The 20,284-nt window shown below is 39.6% G+C and overlaps 1 protein-coding gene across 5 annotated transcripts; it reads right to left on the bottom strand.

The window, feature by feature from the left end:
* Window positions 1-257: 257 nt before the first annotated feature.
* On the bottom strand, window positions 258-20,051 carry EOGT (EGF domain specific O-linked N-acetylglucosamine transferase). 5 transcript variants are annotated; one of them, XM_072044418.1, is made up of 17 exons: window positions 19,707-20,051; window positions 18,892-18,938; window positions 17,849-18,073; window positions 17,120-17,220; window positions 16,480-16,588; window positions 16,300-16,394; window positions 15,139-15,243; window positions 13,889-13,995; window positions 11,999-12,102; window positions 9,373-9,465; window positions 8,461-8,532; window positions 7,845-7,931; window positions 6,703-6,771; window positions 5,556-5,617; window positions 3,764-3,883; window positions 2,764-2,866; window positions 258-2,468 (listed from the first exon to the last, which is right to left on the bottom strand). In XM_072044418.1, exons 3-17 carry the CDS (start codon window positions 18,056-18,058, stop codon window positions 2,322-2,324), a joined length of 1,584 nt encoding a protein of 527 aa, XP_071900519.1. In that variant the 5' UTR covers window positions 18,059-18,073; window positions 18,892-18,938; window positions 19,707-20,051; the 3' UTR covers window positions 258-2,321. The 5 variants fall into 5 exon arrangements, with proteins under 5 accessions (XP_071900519.1, XP_038042012.1, XP_038042010.1 ...); XM_038186084.2 differs by having other exon boundaries at window positions 19,691-19,795; XM_038186082.2 differs by lacking the exon at window positions 19,707-20,051 and adding an exon at window positions 19,350-19,490.
* Between the last annotated feature and the right edge of the window lie 233 nt (window positions 20,052-20,284).

Genomic DNA, 20,284 nt, shown 5'->3' with positions numbered 1-20,284 from the left:
ACATTTGTACTCACACACTGGCTTCAACAGCATCATCTGCAGCACAGGAAGTTAAACATACACAAATACATTCCACAAAATAATCATAAACCCCCCAGAAACAAAGCCATCAGCACAATGTAACAGCATGACCTGTGAATGATTCCCAGATAAATAACTGAGTATCAGTTCGGTCATGGCAGGAAGACAGAGACATGACTCTAGGCAACTAACGGCATCTAAGAACACTTGCCTCCAAAATCTGACAAACTACGACCAAAAGTTTTATACCTTTTTTTATTAAAAAGCTTTTATTAGAAAAGTTATCAAATACATCTGTGCACAATTCTTCCTTACAATGTCTTTATTTTGAATTATTGCATTTTTTTCTCTCCTCAGACATTTTATTGACTTAAGTTTTAAACATTTATTTCTTTAAAAATCCTAAAAAGATTAAAAATACACAAATACAGGAAATTGTATTTCTCAAAGGCTTTCCCCCCCATATCAAGAAGTGCAATTTTGCTTCCAAGGTTCTTTAATGTAAAAGTTTTATCCATCAGTAACACAACACACTAAAAATTGCACCAAACACCTCAATATACCTTGGGTATCAGCTGTATCTAGCTTTTCCTATGCACTGCTTAAGGTCACGAGAGATCTATATGAAAATTATGCTTACCGTAACTCATTTTTACCAGTATAGGCAGGTCAGTAAATGTACCTACACTCTGTGAAATTGCCTATGACTGTTAGGGAACGGCGGTCAATAATATCTACAATTATACCAGTGGAGTGTTTACATTTACTGTAACTGTCTTGCTTTTGCATACAGATGTATGCCTTGCTTCAAGCCACTGAGACTGTGTGATTATACTGCAAGTCTACCATGGGAATACAGTCTCAACGAAAATCCATAGTGTAACAGAATTTTTATTTTTTTAATTTTTAAAATCACACTGAAAATGATTCTTCCGCACATCCTTCTGGCCCCTCTTAAGAAAACAGAACTACTTTTTCATCCCCAGCCTGCCTTCCCCCCAGAGCTCACATGTTGGTGCTACTGAGGAAATTCTATAAAGAACTCAACTTTGGCTTAATATTTCCTTCAGTGTAAACAGTGAACTATGCTACTGACCGGGGAAGGATTTTCCAAAGTTTTCTAGATTGACTCTTCACCTTTTTTTTTAAAAAAAAAATATTAGTAGATCAGACTTTTGGCAGTTCCAAAAACAAATTCCTAACGATTTCATTTCCTTCCAGCTGCAGCTGAAAGACACCCTATGTGTCTTATCATTTGTCGTAAAAAAAAAAAAAAAAAAAAAAAAAAATCCATTCCCATTAGCATCCTCAAAAAGGATGAAGTTTTATTCCAATTTACTTGGGTTTTTCACTGCAGAAGTGCTGTTTTATGTGAAATGTAGGAAACATCCAGATTACCTGGAGTTAGCAAAAGATTTATTTGCTTTAAGAGAGAAGATTGATTAACCCTACTGAGCAGACCTGTTATATTTTTGCATTTAAAACAAGAGGGAGAAGTCAAAGTTTATATTTGAATACAAGAACATCAGACATGCTGCTCTCTACCTTGAAAACGTTTCTGAACTTGAAATAGAAGTCTGCAGTTTCTGTTGTATTAAATGACAAAAATTAAAGTTTCCTTAACTGCTTAATTCTTACAACCACTATTTTTCAAAGGAAGCTCTTCTAACCTAAAAACAATAAATGGCCAAGCACAGCAATGACAAACAGTGACATAAAGAAACTAACCAGACATCTCAGAACTCCTGTGTCATGTAACTTGACTCTACATGACATATTGGGCAGTGCCTTACAGTAAGATGACAATTCCTATTCAGATTTTTACCTGCAGATGCAGGACTACATAAAAGCATCCAGCTTCTTTAAAAGGGGAACTCTGACAGATCTATTTCATTCCCACAGAGGCCACTCTGAGAAACCAATGTGTAACACTTTTCATCCCCTAGCATTTCCTTACCTATTAATAGGCATACATGTTTAACAAATTAGTATCTAACCTCTCCCAAAATCTTAAATGAAATGGATGGACATATCTTTGTATCAAGACAAGTATTTCACAATCTGGAATGTAAAAATATAGTTGGGAAAAATAAAAAAATATTCTGATAATTTCTATATTTGGAAAACCCACAGAATTAAAGAGATGGGTGATGAAGGTACGGTAGGGTGCCCTTACGTGGTCTGACAAATTAATGAGTTACTTCCCTCGTAGAGGTTTACTTTTTTCACACCAGCATTTCGCTTTATGTTGTTACAATATTTTATGGAGCATTATTTAAAAAATAATATTTCAGTCTAATCTAGAATTCATCATGCTTTACCCTAAATGGCCACTTGGAATGCTGTGAAACATGATTTGCAGCCAGAAGCACCAAGTACATAAATTCTTCCACATCAAAAGAGTAGTTTGTAAATTTTGGATGTTCTCCCAGTGTTGGGTGGTGCCCCTAAAAAAATAAAATAAGGCCTTTTAGACAGAAGAAGATTCCATATATCTTACATTCAAAAAAAAAAAAAAAAAAAAAGAGAAAGTTAATGGTTATCTAACTCAATTTTTCTTCTTACTGTAGCCATTAATATCAAATGACTTCTTGATCACAACATGGAATTTAATTTAGTCTAAAGAATGAAAATCATATTTAAAATTTCAGAGCAGAGATGGGTAAAAATAAGCTAGCCTTTAAACTCCTAAATTTACAGTAGAAAGAACAGCCCCACCCTTCCACAGCTAGCCACCATTACCTGGTCTTGAGGGAATACTTTATTTCTTTTTCGCCAAGTGATGTAATGAATGCCTCTCAGCCTTGCCAGATCCAAGTAACAACGTTCATCTTCACAGTTGTATCTAGGGACAGGCAGAAGATCATATTTACCTACAGATTGTGCTGAAGTTGACTAGGGTGAAACAGGAAAAGAACTTCAAAGTCCATACATTTGCTGTCCAGTTCCAAGGCAACAAAACCACAGAAAAATTCTGTTCCACTAGAAACAAGAACAAAGGCTACCTACCTGTGCTTAAGATGTGGTCTAGGAGGCAATCCGAGACAAATCTGTGCATCAGACATGTCCCTGCCCAACTGTACCAACTCTTGGGCATGTAAAAAGCAGCCTTCCTTATTGCAGGGGTTTTAAGCAGAATTTCCCCAGGATGGGAAATTCAGTGCTCTTTGGACAAGCACGTTGCATTTTATTTAGTTCTATAGAATTGGAATGCCAACTAAGCCAGCTTCATAACAAAAATATGTTTAAAATAAAACTATTGGAGAAATGTAGATAGGATAGGATGACACTCAGCAGAGCCTGGCTAGCAAGTGGTGCTCATGTCCCAGGTATGGAAAGGAGCACATAACCTTCAGGGCAATATTTAACAGCCTGGACATGCATCTTACATCATCAGACAGATCACCAAAATACTGTATCTCAGACCCACCTGGCAGAATCTGACCAGTGATGCTTTTAAAAAGGTTTTCCCACAGGCAATTGTCAACTAGGTTGCATTTTATTTATACTATGGCACCTAAAAAAGATAAGCCTGTATGATAGTTACACCATATTTTATAATGAAAGCTTCCTCGCTTTCTATTCCCAGAAGAAGAGACTGCCAAAAATGAAGTCTAGAGGACAATGCAAGAGAAATGTTCTTAGTAAAATACTAGCAGGGGAGAATACTTCATTAACACATATGAACAGACGTTAGCAGTTGTGTATATAATAGAGGGGGAAGAGAGAAAAATAGACTTACAGTTCGAAAACAACAGCCCAATCTGGTAGAAAGAGCAAATGGGTAAGTCCAGCTCCGTGCATCCCAATGAATATATCAGAGTTATGCGTGATTCTCAATTGCTCTGAAAATTCAAGTTCCCTGCAGACAACACAACAAAAATAGTGATCTGGCATGCCTATCCATCTCAGCAAGAATTAGTTACATGTAGAAAGCACAAAATTAACTTAAGGGAATACTGAAAGAGAGAATTGATTTTTCAAGGAACAATACTAAGAATCACAAATGCTTCAGCAAGCAATAACTCAGCATGGAATTAGAAGAAATGCAGACAGGTTTCAAAAACTTCATATTAACAAGAGTCTGTTGCAAAAATTTGATTTTATTGGTAAGTTAAAGCTCGTGTAAGTTTGGAAGTTTTTTTTTTTTATATATATACCTGCTTTAAACAACATCAAAAAAAATCTCATCTTTCAAAAAAAGTCAAAGGATCTAAGCTGTTTTTAATGGACAAAATGGACTGTAAAAGCGTACAACTCCATCTCAAAGATGCAGATGTCCAACCCAAACTTATACACAGGGTATCAAGCAGAAATAGGGAAGCTCGGGTTTATTTATTTATTTTCAGCTCCTGCCTGGAACTCACTTCTCTCTCTCCCTTTGAATGTGACCTCCAAACACAGTATTCTCTCTAAATAACCAGGTGTTCCCTGAGCGCACAAATTAAAAATGGACAAAAGATACTGAACCGTAGGGCAGACAATTGAAAGGGGAAATCACAACAGGCTTCATTTGCATACTAACAGTTCATACATTTAAAAGGAAGAGAGCAACTTCCTCTCTGACCGTTTTGAGGACAATAGAAAGAAACTGGCTTAAATTGCAACAAGAAAATGTGTACTGCTTAAAGTGCTATAAGGGCAGACATCAAGGAAACCCTTTAACTATGAAGGGAGTGATGCAGCAGGATAGCTGTGGAAATCTTAGTGAATGCTGCTACAGTTTAGACAAGCACAGGAACTGTGGAAGCATCTCTTGGTTATGCTTTCAAAGAATATGTCGGTCTAGATGTTGTCTCAGGGGTATCCACCCTCTTCTACATTATTAGCCTGCTCAAATGCTGTCGCTGACAGAGGAAATGAGCCACTTTTGACTTCCTCATTCTGCCTCTGCTTGGGTCAAAGCACTCATCTCGCACTGCTGATTCAGTTCCTTGCTGTTTCCGCATGCTCCGCAACAAAACCATTGACTACATGCAAGCTGCTGCCATCTGGCACAGGAATGCACCACTTGGGAACTTTACTTCAAACCATTTCTTCCTGGCACAGTGCCTAGAACATCTGGGCACCACAAACTGACCTAGATGTGTCTTCGGGGCCACCAGAGCAGCAAAGAATTTAGTAATGAATGATAACCCAGCTTAAAAGTCATATAAAATAAGATGTTAGCATCCTACACGAGAAATCCCTATTAACTACCAGTAGCTGAAGAGCATTAGCAAACACGTTAGGGTGGTGGTAACACAGCTGTTTTGGGGAGAGGGGAAGAAACAAAAAAATGATTTCAAAACTTGCTCATTCCAGTTTTAACCTGAGGTTACTAACTTTAGCTATTCATTCTAAGCATTGCATCATAGGATGGGAGTGCTTAACTAGCTCACCCACCACTCCCTCAGAGGCATTCATCCTTTCTTGCCATGTCTTGGGTTTTGCAAAGGTTAGACATTGGGGCACGTATACCTTTGCTTGAAAACAGTTTCCACCACCCACCAACAGCATGAAACCACACTAGTTTTCTCTGTCAACATACGTACTTGTATTTGTAGTCTACCACTTTGACCTCCAACGTTGATACTGTTTTCAAAGCATTCACAAGCTAAGGAGGGAGGAAGAAAAAAAAAAAAGGACAGTGATTTGGTGTTCTGCTTCAATTAATTCTTTCCCTGCACTCCTGTTTCACACACTCCACCTCCTCACCAGTGAATTACAATTAGGAAGACAGAACACTGTCATATAAAGATGTTCCTCTGCTTTTGTACATTTCCTTCTAGGATACCTACATTATTCCTAGCAGAGCAGCCACTGCAGAGTGGACTTGGATCTCTTGAACTCTCCCAGAGACTATGGTTGACTTCTGTATGCTCCAGGGCCCAATTCCCAAACCACACACAGTAGTAGTAGTTTTGCTGAGAATGGCAGGAAGATGTGACGCTTTGGGTTGGATTTCCAAAAGATAAACTTCTCCCTTTCTGTTACATGCTTATTATCAGAAAATACACTGCATATAGCAGTGTAGGCAGGCCCTGTAGCCAGTCTAGCAGATAACGCACAAGTCCAGTGATCTGAGCCCTGGTCTGCCACCAAACTGTTGCATCAAACAAGCCTGCTTCTCCCTTAAATAAGTTGGGGATAATAATGCCAATTCATTTTTCTCAGGTACTAACAGATAGGAATGAAGAGATAAAAAATTGATGTTATCATTTTTAACACCAGAGAAGCTCCACCAAAAGTTCACTAAGCTGTATTATTCAAAAAACAGTGATTCAATATAAAAATTCATTGAGTTTTGAACGCATACTGTCAGATACAACTGCTTATGTATCTTGATCTGCAAGCATAACAAAACGTTTTGTTAGAGCCTTCAACAATTGGAATGTTAGAAACAAAAGAATTATCTGAAAGCAAAATTATTTAATTTTGTTAGAAATTGTGCAGCATCTGTTCGATAAGAGGATATACTTTTACTATTACATCTATAGATTTTCACTGAAAGAGAGCAGCAAGGTTCAGTATCTGGTGTACAGAAACTGGATAGAAGACACTAGAAGAAATCATTAGCACTGAAAGTATTTGTCCAAGATTTTTTAGTGGACAGATGTCTTGGCTGTGCCTGAAAAAAATCATTTCATTGAGCAAAATTAACTTATGACGAATTGGTTTTAAAAATAAAAAGGACCACACCTCATTCTGGTTTAATATTTTCCGGTAATCTGTACTGCGCGCAAGTATTGTGACTCTAATTTTCCCATCCTAAAAAGAGAGAAGCAGCAGTGTTAGCTATGAAGCAGACCTCATTTAAAAAAAAAAACACACACAACTTCCATATTTACTTTTGGCAGTTATTTAAGCAACTAAATACATCCCCTCCCCATGTAGAAGATGATGTAACCACCTTAAAATTCACATTGTATTTTCCAACAGATTGAAAGTGTCAAAAACTGCTTGAAAGTCTGACTATTAACAAAAAATAGAACATTTTATTTTATTCAGTACAAAAGAGCCTTTGTATTACACATCACACAAGTTCTGAAAGCAGGAAAGCAGTTTTCAGGAGGGTTTATGCACAAGATCCTTGGAAAAAATAATTTACTTCTATAACAGTTCCTCCTTTTACCTCTTTAAATTAATTGGACTCATGGGAGTAAATGTTCCAAGTGAAATAAAGAGATTTAACTGCATGACTCCCATTAGTGTCAGCAGGAGAATCGTAACTAAATGCCTGTGCAGTGCTTTGAATATGTGCCCCTCAGCGATAATATGTAGGCTACTCTCTAGCAAATACTTCAAGAAGCCCAGGACCGCTGTATCCATCAATGCAGCCATTGCAACAATTTGTGAAAACTACCAGTGTGTACAACAGAGAAGCTCAGGGCCAAACAGATGGTGCCAGGGAGGAACTGAAGGACCAGACTCAATCATTTCCTCCTCTGATTGGAGCTCAGCAATAGCTATGAGGACTGATAAAGAGCACGTCTGCAGAGAACAAGCTTGCTGCATTGCTTTGTGGGATCCTGTCTGCTGGACCTGAGGGCAGGGTCTCATCAGCAGGGAGGAGACCCTAGAGTTGGAAGGAAGATGTTCTAAAGTCTGTCCTATGGAAGGAAAGCATGAAGGCAGCTGCCACAGACATACACAAGTGTTTGCTGAAGTTCTTTATAAAACAGACTGACTTGTTGGAAAATGCCAAGAATCACAGGAAAGGACAAAAGTGCACTATGTGCTCCTATTCCACGCTAGAATAGCTCCACACCAACTAGCTGATGCTGTTTTTCCGGTAAGAGCTGTCAGCTCCATATTACAGTTTTATTGCTCATTTATCATACCTTGGGTCCCTCTTGCGTGATATTTAATCTGTGTAATACATGCTGTGAAAATGCTCTAAATAGACCTGTTCCATGACAGCCAGAAATCTGAAATAAAATTAAAAAAAGCAACTGTTACTACAAAGTTATTTTGCTCACAAAAATCTCTTTGGGATCAGTCTTTTGCCACTCTTGTGGAACAAAAGCCTAGTATCATACACTGCACTAAGCACATCACTATTTTCTGCAACACAAGTGACACTTCATTTTTGAAATATACACGTCTCTCTCATTGTTATAGCCTAAACACATGAACTAATGCCTCTAGGAAAGTCTGTCAAGCATATAAGCTCTTGTGCTCTGCAAAGACACCAAGAAGTTCACAGTGCCCTCCTGTTAAAAAGTTATAATACACATCTCATAAACCGTGAGACAGAGGATTGCACATAACCACTTACTATCAACTAGCTAAAGTAACTTCAAAACCTTAATACTGAGGGAAGATCATTTCATTTGGAGTTAGAATCCTTCAATGCAGCACATTTCATAACTCAGCCAGATATTTGAGAGATTCATTAACTCAGACTTTATAGTGTCATATACAAATCCGGTTAACGCTAAGATAAAAAGGACTCACCAATGGTGTGTTATAAAACAAGCCGTATCGCATCCGAGGCAGTAATGAGAAGACTGCTTCTTTAAAGCATACCTGCAAAGGAAGATCACAAGAAGTTACACTGCACTGCTACCTTCCGCTGGCACATCCCATGCTCATTCAGTGGGATCACTGCTTATAATGAGCTAGCAATTACATGCTCCTGTCAAGAACACCCTCACTTCCTTGACTGTGCAAATGAATAGAACAAAGGAAATCCTGATCCCAAAGGAGATCTCAGTTCAGATGGTACAGAGACAAGTGTGGGAAGAGGTCTAAAAACAAACAAAGCAAAAACACCAAAAAAAACAGAACAAATGTGAACTAAACAGAAGAAAACTGGGTAAGGTTAAGACTGGGTTTAAAAGATTTAAGAGACTGAAATGAGCTCTGAATGAATTCATATGTTTCTGGTGAGAGAAAAATCTAGTACTGGTTTGTCTGTGTGTTTGTTTTGTGGGATTTATTTTTAATTTTTGTTGTTGATTCAGGTTATTTTGTGTTTTTGTTTTGTTTTGTTTTGATAAATAGCAGGTACACTAACAGTTGCACAGGAAGATATATACCTCAACAGGAATCAGAAGCCTTAGAAAGACAATAAAATTTGAGAACCCTTAACTGCAGTACTGGTTGCTGTGGAAGTGAAACTAATACATAAATATCACTCCTCAGAAGAGAGAGAAGTTATGTCCATCTACGTAAAGTGCAGACATGCCTCAGAATTAGGTTACAACTCTGTCTCATTGGCAAGGTAACACTCTCAAATTACACAAATAAACACATATAAAGTATTCATGCTCTCTTCTGAAACACCTATATCCAGGAGCAGCTTTAGCAGCAGTCATATTTACTATGTAGTCACCGTGAATTAGAACAAAATATAAAATTCCATACCCTTTTAGAGTCAAAGGTTTTCAGGTGTATTATCTCATAGTCAGTAAATGCCTTCCACGTCTCACTGAACAGGTCACCATAGCCATAGGAGCTCTATGATGGGAAGGAAAAACAGAGACATAATGGTTACATAAATGTATACAACAACTCCCTTCATGACTTACAAGTTCTATATACATGTTTAAACACACACTTTGTAGCACATCATCACCACTGCAGGACCTAAGCCAGCCTAGGACAGAAAGCAGACATTACTGCTGTGTTTACAATGGCAGTTAACTCAAATTGTCTGGCAGGTAGTTGATTTTTATTATAACAGTTCTATAAATCAGCAATATAGACAAATTCTTCAGCAGCAGATTAGAATCTGAGTTAGAAGCAAGAATACCTACTGCCTACGCCAGAGACAACAGAACACAGATTAGATGTAAGCAACAAAAACGGAGGGAGGGTAGAAAGCACAAACTTGACTCCTGAGACTAAAAAACACCTGTTTGGGATTGTCACTTGCATGTTGCACATGTATCTCAAACTGAAGGCAATGATCTGATTTAGTGGAAGGAGCAACCAGTAAACTAGGCTTTGCATTAGTTTGACAAGCTGCCAGGCAGTTTCTCTAAGGAGCAGTATAAAGCTTCACTTCAGCAAAAGTGCTCTGCAGAACTTTTTAAGAACCAAAAACTCCCTATGAGATTGACCCTTTAGTCCTAGAATTGAGGCTCAAGCCTTCAGATCTGCAATACTTCCTAAACATCTGAGGGCTAAGTCTTTGAATGCAATCAAATATAATTCTTGCTTAAAGCTTCCTTAGAGCTTTAGAGCTGGTTCAGCCTGCTTTGAAAATTACATGGAAACATTCACAAGAAATTTGAAAATGAGACTATAAATAACTGCAGAAGAAAAGGGACATCTACTAAAATGCAAAATAATCTGAAGGGTGTCACATTTCCTCCACTTGAAGAGGTGCTTCTTTCCCTTCCTTCTGCCATTAAATTTTACAGTCCATACTGCTTTCTGATAGTCTGTGTTGGAAGAATTGCACTTCCAGAGAACTGATCTTCCATGCTGAAAGTACTTCTCTCTAAGCCTATCTGCTCACCTTAGAATTGCTTTATAAACGTTGCTTTCCGCATTTGCAGAAACAGTCCGCAAATCAACACCCAGCAGGTTTTCTACTCATTTTCTGCTTTGTTTAACCTATATCTGAGGGCATTACTATTTAATAAGAACAGTGCACTGATTCTACAGTAGCTGGAAAGTATGCCCAAATCTAATTACTTCAAGAAAAAAAAAGAGAATGAATAATAAGATCAAGTCCATCTTTCAATCAGCATAGAACAGCTCATCAGCAGTTAGTTGGTGCCATCATCTGGTTGTCCATGGTGATGGACTCAAGCAGATCAAGCAGTTAAGACACATTTAAAATAATAGTGCCATGGCAGTACTTACTTTGAGAATGGTACATTTGAAAGAGTTATTTGATTCAACAATGCAATATAAGAAAATGCGTTGATTTCCAAAGTAATTTACAGTGCTGACACATCTGATTTTTTCAGAAAGCCATTGGAGCTGGATTATTAGCTTTCTGTAGTAAATCTAATGAGCTTGGTTATCTGGCAGGCACCTTTATTTTAGTTTTCAAAATGTAATTGAATTAAGGAAAGGTGAAATAAAGTTTCTTCCAGACAAAGAGGTTTTCCGTAAAGTAGTAGGTATTTGCAATTCTCTGCTGAATATTTGTCACAGCAGCAAATACATATGAAGAAAATACAGTATTACAGGAGAACAAGATAATAGATGTGGGATGATACCATAGTCACCAAAAGTTTTGTTACTTCTGCACCTGATATACATTACCCAGCACATTCCAATTTGTTTGGTTTAACACTCTCCTATAGAACTTAAATACAGGACATTAAAATTACTACTACTCACAAACATAGTCATGATTTCAACTCAGCAGTACAGCAGAAATAGCCCCACTTAAAAACTACTTTTATTTTAAGGGGCGATCAAGAAGGAGCCATAAGGCGGCTACCTAAAGGAATTAAATATTAGTCCCTGTTTTGATATGCATGTATATATAATTATTTGATGCATAGATAAATATATCAATCATAATTGTATCATATGTGCTGCTTGTCGTGGTTTCTTGTTTGTTTTTTAATGTTTTCTTTATTACAGGTCACACACTACTGATTTAGAAAGATCCAAGGCTGCATTTCTTTTTAAATATAGATGAAATAGTTTTCAGTAAGTCTACCTCAATATTCTCAGAGAAAAAAGTCTACAGAAAACAGCATGTAATATTTAAATGCTGCATATTAGAAATACAAATGATGGGATTTTTTTAGCACACAAAAAAGGCATAAATGTGTACTAGCAAAGGATGAACTATGGCGCAGTCTTCAAACAACTTCAAACAACAGATGCTCAAACAACTTCTACTAGCGTTCTTCTACTATTGTTCATGCACCTGTATTAACAGCATCCAAAAACTTATCAGTTCCTTGTGGCTCAGCTGACAGTCCACATGAAAGCTAAGGATTGGTTAATACAAAGTTCAGAGCATCTATAAAGCAGAAATACAATCCATCATGAGTACATTAAAGCACTGCAGACTTACAGTGTCCCACATGACTATGTTGACATCCGTACTGAAGGAGTTATTGATATGCTGTGTGATATAAAGATTGACGAAGTCACAGAAGTGATGGTACATATTAACACCTGAGAAAAAGAAAAAAATGGTTGGCAAAACACTACATCACCCATTCCACTTTTCAATGGTTTGTGCATTTTCTCTCTAGTAGAATCCTGCATTTTACGTTAGTTTTCTCCCAGACTAACTGAATGCTTCTTATGTACCCTAGAGAAGCAAACCTTTAAAGAGAAGGAATACAGGTAAGAAATCTGAAGTAAAACATCTTAAAAGGTTCAAAGAAATCAGAATACCAGCAAAACGATGGTGAAAGAAGATAAATTTCACATACTATTTCCCATTACAGACTACAAATGCTTTCTGAAGCATATGAAAGCAACTATTGCTCTAACAAAAACTAATTAGACATACAGAAAACATTAAAAACAGGGCTTTGGCACTGCTCTTAGGGTTTTTTTTTATTATCATTAGAGTAAACTGAAGCTCTCACTGTCAGACTACAAGACAGAACTTGTACTTGCACAGAAGCCAAAGCCCAAGTAATTCCTCAGGTTCGTTCTCAGAGCATTCCTGCTCACTCTTGGTCTCTCACGTTAATACCTTAAAATCACAACACATAAGAGGTATCATGAAACAAAGGAGGTAACACAGTCCAGATTCTTTGTTATCTAGGACTATACACCAGTTTTGGGACCACATGCACACAGCTCCCACCTTTAAGCTTCTGACCAAGAAGAGCTGCCATGGTAGGAAGTAGTTCCTGGGCTTCCCATACTGCTCAAAGAGCAATTCTCCCCTGCCTCCCCCAAAAACAGATAGGCTGGGCACAATCACCTTCTGAGCACAGCTAGAACAAAGCTGCAAAAGGTACAAGGTGACAGCACAGCAACTCTTCCACAGTTACTGTTCAGCCAACTGCAACAGCTTTACTTAAAATACAAGATACAGGCCTGCAGGGATAAAGGAGTTAATCCCCTTTACGGTTGCAGTGTATCATGTGGTCAGAACACAGCAGACAGCTGCACAGTTTAAACCACAGATTACTCCACTGCACCTTGTTTGCCTGTCCGCAGCATTGCCATTCACTTTCAGTAAGACTCATCCACAAATCATACTGTGTGAACAAAAAGGTTGGCGAACTTCAAAAAGACGTCAAATACCACTGTCTCACGCTCAAGATGCTTGGGTGCTGTTGCTATTGTGGATTTTAGAATAGCGTTGAACAACATTCACCTTAGCTCTCTGTAATGAGAGAGGTGCAAAGCCACGGCAGGGTGAAAACAGATAAGTTTGAAGCGTCAAGATTAGAAGAGGGTTGTGGGATTTTTGTTTGCCTTTTTTTTTTTAAGGGGTATTTTAATCAACTAACAAAACTTATTCCCTTGAACTTTGTCTTTGAATGCACTTCCTCTGCCACATCTTCCAACATGCACAATCCTCAATTACTGAGCACTTACTGCAAGACATGTATACACCTATACCCCGCATTTCATAATACGGAAACAGTCATCCAGAAACACAGCCAAAATCACAGACTGTAAAAGAGTCACAGGCACAAAAATTGAAACAGTTAAGAGCTGAAGACCATGCAAGACAAGCGGAAGGATTTTTTTTTTGATCATCTGTGGCAAAACTCAAAGTTTTAAACATAAAAGAAAGTTTTGTTTCTGACCTCATGAAAAAAAATAAAGAAAAAAAAGGAACAAAAAAGTCACACTATCTTTCAAAAAACAGTATTATAAGTGAATTTGACAATGGCAATGACAATGACATAATGTATAAGTGAATGCTAGATACAGGCTCTTTTTACTGCAGTACTGTAGTATTAAAAAATAAACTGAAGATACCAATTACCTGCATCTAATTTCATGAAGTATGTTGGCTTCTCGATAACAACATCACACTTGTCATCATCTAGGGGCCTGAAGTTCAATGCAGTAAATGTCTGGAGTTCTGCAAACCTATAAAGATTCAATCACATAGAACATGCTTTGACATTAACATACTTGAACACGTGTATTTCATACATCTAAGATTTAGTAATTGTTCATGCAGTCAGTTTGATTTAACAGGACTGCTGAAATCTGATAAAGTCTGACAATTAAAATTATTTGAAAGTGTAATGTAAAGTTCTTCAGGTTATGAGCTTCAAGAGTTAAACCCTGCCTTTGATCTCAGGAGTGAACAGCACCTTTGATCTACAAATCAAGGCAGCAGAGATGTAACGGAGAGCCTTAGAGGCTAGATCCGTGAGTCTATCCAACTTGATCTGCATTGCCAGAAACGCTCCAGCAAGATCTTCATGCTTTGGTCAGAATAATGAATGCAGATGCAATATTTATTATTCCTGGATCTAAACAAGGATGAGCAGTTAAGACAACTATAGCAGGTAGAGAAAAGTCTTTTCTTCCTCTGCAGCTGTTATTAACAGAAATTGACCATCAGAGCAAAAAAGGGAAAAAAAATAATTGAGAACATGAAAAAAAGAATAAAAGGAGTATTCCTACAGGCATCTTGGTGGCTTCTGTTCCTTCATACTTCATCAGTTAACTGACAATCCAGCTTTGAAGTGCTAACATGTTACCCATGATACTAAACCAGCTACCACAAAGCATCCTCTGCGCTTCCTACTCAGCCTGTAGACTGTCGCCTGTTTCACATTGGGAACACAGGCTCCCTGTGAGCAGGGTATCAATATACACCCAGATCAGGCATTGCACTGGATCCAACTGCGTCAACTAAGGCACAAATGCAAACTTTAAGGCATTTCACAACCAAAGAATTGTCTCCTTCCATAAGATTAGGCATAGTGCTAACTTCTTCTCTAGAAAACACCTGAATGTTACAACCTCAGGTTACAAGAGGCATTCAAATCTGTTACTGCTGTAAATTAGGTAGAAAATATATGATTACATGTAACACAGTTCAGAACAGCACTCCACGTAGATGTAACTGCTAGACATATGTAATACAAACTCTCAAACTGACCTTAAAAAGGAATAACTATTTCCCCAGAGTGAAATACATTACACACAGCTGTTAGTGCCAATAAAAAGAAAAATGGATAAGTGAACCTGGGAGTAGCCAAGACAAGTGATTCTTACCAAGACTGCAGAGGGCTCTTGCGTTGACCTTCAGCCAAAAATGCTTGAACATCAAGGGTACAATGACCTCCAATTTCTCCCTTCTGTAAGAAGTCTTCTTTGAATCTATTGCAAGTTAGTAAAAGCATATAAGTTTTTGTGCAACAGTGCTACAAGTGCTCTGTTATCAAGATTATATACTCAAGCCAGTATTATTTAATCTCAGTTTAGCAAGATACTTCATAAATATTTAAAACTTGAGTATTTTCTTCAGCATAAGAGAAGCATTTCCTAATGCTTCCCAGATAGAGTTGTGTTCTCAAGAGTTCTACACATCAATCTACAAAACAGCACTACACTCAAAGTTATTAGGTATCATTTCCACATACCTAATAAGTACTTAATTAGGTTTTCTAGGATTACTAGGAGCACTATAAATTTCATTTTTAATAAAAATAATCTCACTTTGTCTCCTCAGGTTTCATAATCCAGTTATTCACCCAAGAATTTTACTCAACACACAGTGAGCAAGGTGCAATAACAGGTTTCATGAAATCAAATTGCTAAGAGTGCTGTCTAAACTTGCTTACAGGATATGTTGAGAAGATAACACAATTCATTCTGTGGGGTATCAGCATCACAGTCATGAACAAGCTCTTTCCAAGTCAGGTACGCAAGATACTGACTTCAAAAATGAGGCAAAAAGAAAAATGGGTAATGCCACTATCAGTGGCACTTTCCCTCCCCCAAGTTGTCCACTATGCAGCATTTTATTTTAGGATGGCAAGGTTCAAGTTCTGATCTCTTTTTGGTCTTAATGCATTTTTAAAACACCATTTCTGGTTCTAATATAAAGGCATCTAGCATAGGAAAGGCATTCTCAGTGCGTTATGCAGAAACAATTCTGCTTTGCATGTCACTAGAACAAGAAAGAATGTTCCTGAAGATACAGGAAGAACATCTCAAAATACAGAAAGATCTCCCTCTCTTCAGTCAATAGAAAGAAATACTTCAATTGCCCATGAGCAATGTAGATCTCCCAAAGACTTCAGCAGCAGGCCTCTGACCAGCAAGGCCTGTGGCAACAAGCACACAAGCTATACGTACAACTTCATTAATCACTTTCTTCAAGTCCCTCCCCCTGCCATCCCTTAGTTTTACTATAACAAAAGCAGATCAGACCTGTCGTGGTTTCTCTTTACAGTTCTTAAATCAACGTATAAATTTGTTGCCCTGCAATGCTGAAGGTATTGAGAACAGGTCAGAGACGAATCTCCCTGTTTAAAAAAAAAAAAAAAATATCAAGAACAAAAATTATGTTTAAAAGGAAGTGAAAGTACAGTATCTATCAAGAATGCTTACTGTTACTGCAGGCTTACAATGGGTTTTCATTTCACTCAGCCTCTCTCGTATGTAACCAAAGTCAGCTTGCTTCCAGAATATCTGTTGGGCTGTCTCAATATCATTTGCCCTGATGTATGAAGGAGAGAGGAAAACCAAGGGCCATTGCTCAATTCTAGTAATAACTTTAACAGAAAACATTTTTTCCACTAAAAGTGGAACACAAAAGCCAGCCAGTTACTTTATTGACATTTAAAATGCAAAACAGGAAGCAACTTATCAGCTACATGTAAGGGAAAACATCAATGACAATTTAAAGCTATTCTCCCGTAGAAGACTATAAAAGTTTTTTTCATTTGTTTTTTAAAGCTAAGAAAAGAACTCCAGGGTTACTTTAGCAATCTGAATTCAAGGCTAAATCAAAAATAAGGAAAATATTGTTGCAGGTAGTATTTCAAACAATGTTTTCTTCCTTAAAAAGCTTAAAGTCATGTTGAAAGAGATGTATGTTATATATACATCCACACATCTGCACAAAGGTGAATAGCCATCCTTTAGACTCTAAATAGCCGTGGAGTTAATGTTACCATGCTAACACGAAAGTGAACACTATATTTATTTTTGGACATACTGTACTTTATAAATTTAAAATGAAACTTACCATCCAGTTTCAACATAATCACACACTGGGTAACTGAACCTGTAATCTGATTTGCAAGATTTCTCATAACCCCAGCAGGATTTTAGTTTCTTCAAGTATTTCTGTAAGACAAAATAATTGTATATAGCTCTTGATCATGCAACAGCAAAATAGCTTACAAACTACCTCTTGCTAACAAATCTTACATAAAAAGAATGAAAACAGACCAAGCTGTTTCAGAAAGAACACTCTGATTCTTTCTGCACAGCGGAGGATCCACAAAAGACACATATGCTCAGCAATATTATTCTGGACTTTAATGTGTCTTTCAGCACAAGCAGTTTTCCCAAACCAGTGAGTAGGATTCCAAAGTTTTCACATTGCTGACAGCTATCGATAAAGTTAAGCTCACATGAAACACAGCATTCCAAGCTCCAGGCTGAGAGTACCACTGCTCTGCCTGGCAGATCTTGAAACGTTGGTTCTGCAGTAAAAAGGCAGAAAACAGGGAGCACAGCGCACATCCCCAGCTCTACAAACCAGCTTCAGCCTGAGAGACACTATAATTGTCCCAGGACACAAATAGCCCAGATCCTCAGGTCCACCATCCCTGCAGTTCCAATTCCTAATGAAGCCAACTCACTGGGAAGGAGACCAATTCATCATCATTCCTAAACCGCTAGGACTCCCAGAATAAACCACCCCAAAATTACATTTGAACAAACAAACAAAAAAATAAGTCAGACCTACTTTGTATGGGCAATGAGAGTCCTGCTTACAGATGCCAGCAATGTGCTGATTGTTGTGCAGAAAGTATGGAATATGCTCATCTGGCAAGTTAATAGTTTTGTAGCTATATAATGGTTCTTCTGGAATGTTTTTGAATTCAGTAAGATTTTCATATTGGGAATTAGCCAGGATTTCTTGCAGTAGCAATCCAAACATAAGCAACATGAACATGGCAACCTTCAAGTACTGTAGTTATTTAAAAAAAAAAAAAAAAAAAAAAAAAAGACATTTTACACAACTGCAGCATAGCACATTTCAAGCATTTTAGGTAATATTGACCCCAAATCAGTCATATACTCAGAAAACTTTTACTTGTGTTGCTGGGGTGTTTGGTTTTATTTTTCACCCCTACGGGAAGGAAACTTTCGCTAAGAGACTAGACTGTACAACTGCAGGATTATCTTTGTATCATTAGTCATTGATGTTTATTACACACTACCAACTCACAGTCAGACTAAAACGGGTGTGTTTACTTTAGCTAAATCCCAAGGGATCCTGAGAGTTCACATGTGGAAACTAAGTATAGATTATATAACATCCAGACAGCAGGAAGAAAACGTAGAAGTATTTAGAGGGGGAGGGGAAGAAATAAAGAATTTTAGCTTATAAAGAAATATTTTATATATATACTCTGCAGTTTGAAATAAGTTAATCATCAGATGAAGGAAAGTTACGCAATCACAAATAAATGGTCAAGTTTAAATATTTCAGCATTAGTAGTCAGCATCACATTACAAAAACTCTGAATTTGTGTTACGTGCAATATATTAACTATAGGCCCATGTGTATCCATAGATACAGCCTCTAGAACAGACTGGCTACCTTGCTGGCCATATAAGCTTCTTGTCAAACATCCATGCTTTGAACCACTAAGCTTCCTGATGAAGAAAAAAAAAATGTGTCTGTGTCTAAAAATCCTTTTTGGCATCAAAACTCGCCAAAGTTTGCATGCTTGCTTGCAAGCAAAGCCTTCAGCAAAACCCTGACGATACAAGCAGTTTTACCTGTTTGGTTTGAGGAGAACCGCGTCAGATTTCCCAGGTACGCAGACCTAGCAGGGGGGTGGGAGAGGAAAGCAGAGTTAGACACATCCTGCTGAGGAAGCTCCCTCACAGCACAGGGCTGCATCTGGAGGAAAAATCAGGGCAAGGAGAGCGACATGCCAGCAGCCCAGGGGCGTTTCTTGGACCCCTGAGGCAGATAACACGGGGCTCCCACGGAGCTCCCACCACCTCCCTCCCCTCCAGCCCGCACCCAGCCCCACTCTCCATCCTCCAGCCCCCCAGAACAGCATTATCCCTCCACCTGGGCTCTGTCTGAGGAATGGGGGCTTCGAGAGCTGCCCCACACCCAGCACCAGAGCCACGGGCTTGTGCCCAGCGCGGAGCCCCCGCAGCCGACCGCCCCCTCAGCACCGCGGCAGCCGCCTCCCCTCACGGCTCCTCTCCTCATCTCACCTCACCTCACACCCGGCCGCCCCGCAAAGCCCCGCGGCCCGTGGGCCCGGCAGCCTTAATCCTCATCCCGCCGCAGCAGCTGGCGGCCGGCCGGGGGGGAGCACACGGCGCCGGCCCAGCCCTGCCCAGCCCGAGCAGGCTCGGCTTGGGGAAAAAGGCGGCCGCCGGCCCAGGGCCGCCCCCACCCTGAGGGCGGCGCCGCAGCCGCCGCTCCCCTCCTTCACACCCGCGGCCCGGCCCCTGGCAGGGGGCTGAGGGGCTGAGGGAGGGAGTGAGGGAGGAGCCGGGCCCGCTGTCAGCGCGCAGCCGTGGGGTGCCCGCACGGGAGGGCTGGAAGAAGGCGAACCTCGGCCAGGCAGCACCTGCAGGGCGGCCAGGTCAACCCCCTGCCCGGCGGCCAGGTCAACCCGCTCCCTGCCCGGGCACGGGGGTGTCGCGGCGCTGCCCCGCGGCCTCTCAAGGGAAATGGTGCCGGCGATTAAGGCTGTCGGCGCGTCTTCCTCTTGCTACCCAAAATAAAGTCCGTTCCTTGCGCTGCTTTTTAAGGATGTGGAGAAAAAAAAAAGCCCTTTCCTGCCGCGGCCGGGCAGGAAGCGCAGCCCCGCAGCACCCCATTGTCTCATTTCCCCCTGAGCTCCCGGCCCGGCCCCCCCACCCCCAGGAAAGCGAGTGAAGGTTTTACTCCGCTTTCAGCCTTGAAGTAACGTGAATCCTTCCCCCCAGGCGAGGCCCTTTGTGCCTCACTGACAGGTGGGGGAGAGGAGGCGGGCGGCGAGTGCCCGGCCCCACAGGGCAGGACAAGGACTGACCGCGGGGGTCCCCCTGCCCCAACACGGGGAGCTAGAAAGCTGTTTGCACTCCAATAAAGGAAATTAGTCCCAATGCCTCATGATCTTTAATCCCATTACCGCTGGGAATTTATAAATAAGCGCGGCTCTTG

The sequence above is a fragment of the Anas platyrhynchos genome, chromosome 13, assembly GCF_047663525.1.
Source record: "Anas platyrhynchos isolate ZD024472 breed Pekin duck chromosome 13, IASCAAS_PekinDuck_T2T, whole genome shotgun sequence".
In the NCBI taxonomy this organism is placed as follows: domain Eukaryota; kingdom Metazoa; phylum Chordata; class Aves; order Anseriformes; family Anatidae; genus Anas; species Anas platyrhynchos.
The sequence above is the reverse complement of the archived record's forward strand: the minus strand, read 5'-3'. Positions and strand labels throughout refer to the sequence as shown.

Excerpts from the sequence above, each read along its gene's own strand:
- EOGT (XM_072044418.1), bottom strand. The coding sequence starts at position 18,058 with ATGTTCATGTTGCTTATGTTTGGATTGCTACTGCAAGAAATCCTGGCT. Across the intron at positions 13,996-15,138 it reads AAGAGCCCTCTGCAGTCTTG|GTTTGCAGAACTCCAGACAT; the intron begins GTAAGAATCACT and ends GAATCTTTATAG. Across the intron at positions 5,618-6,702 it reads AAATATTAAACCAGAATGAG|CTTGTGAATGCTTTGAAAAC; the intron begins GTGTGGTCCTTT and ends CTCCCTCCTTAG.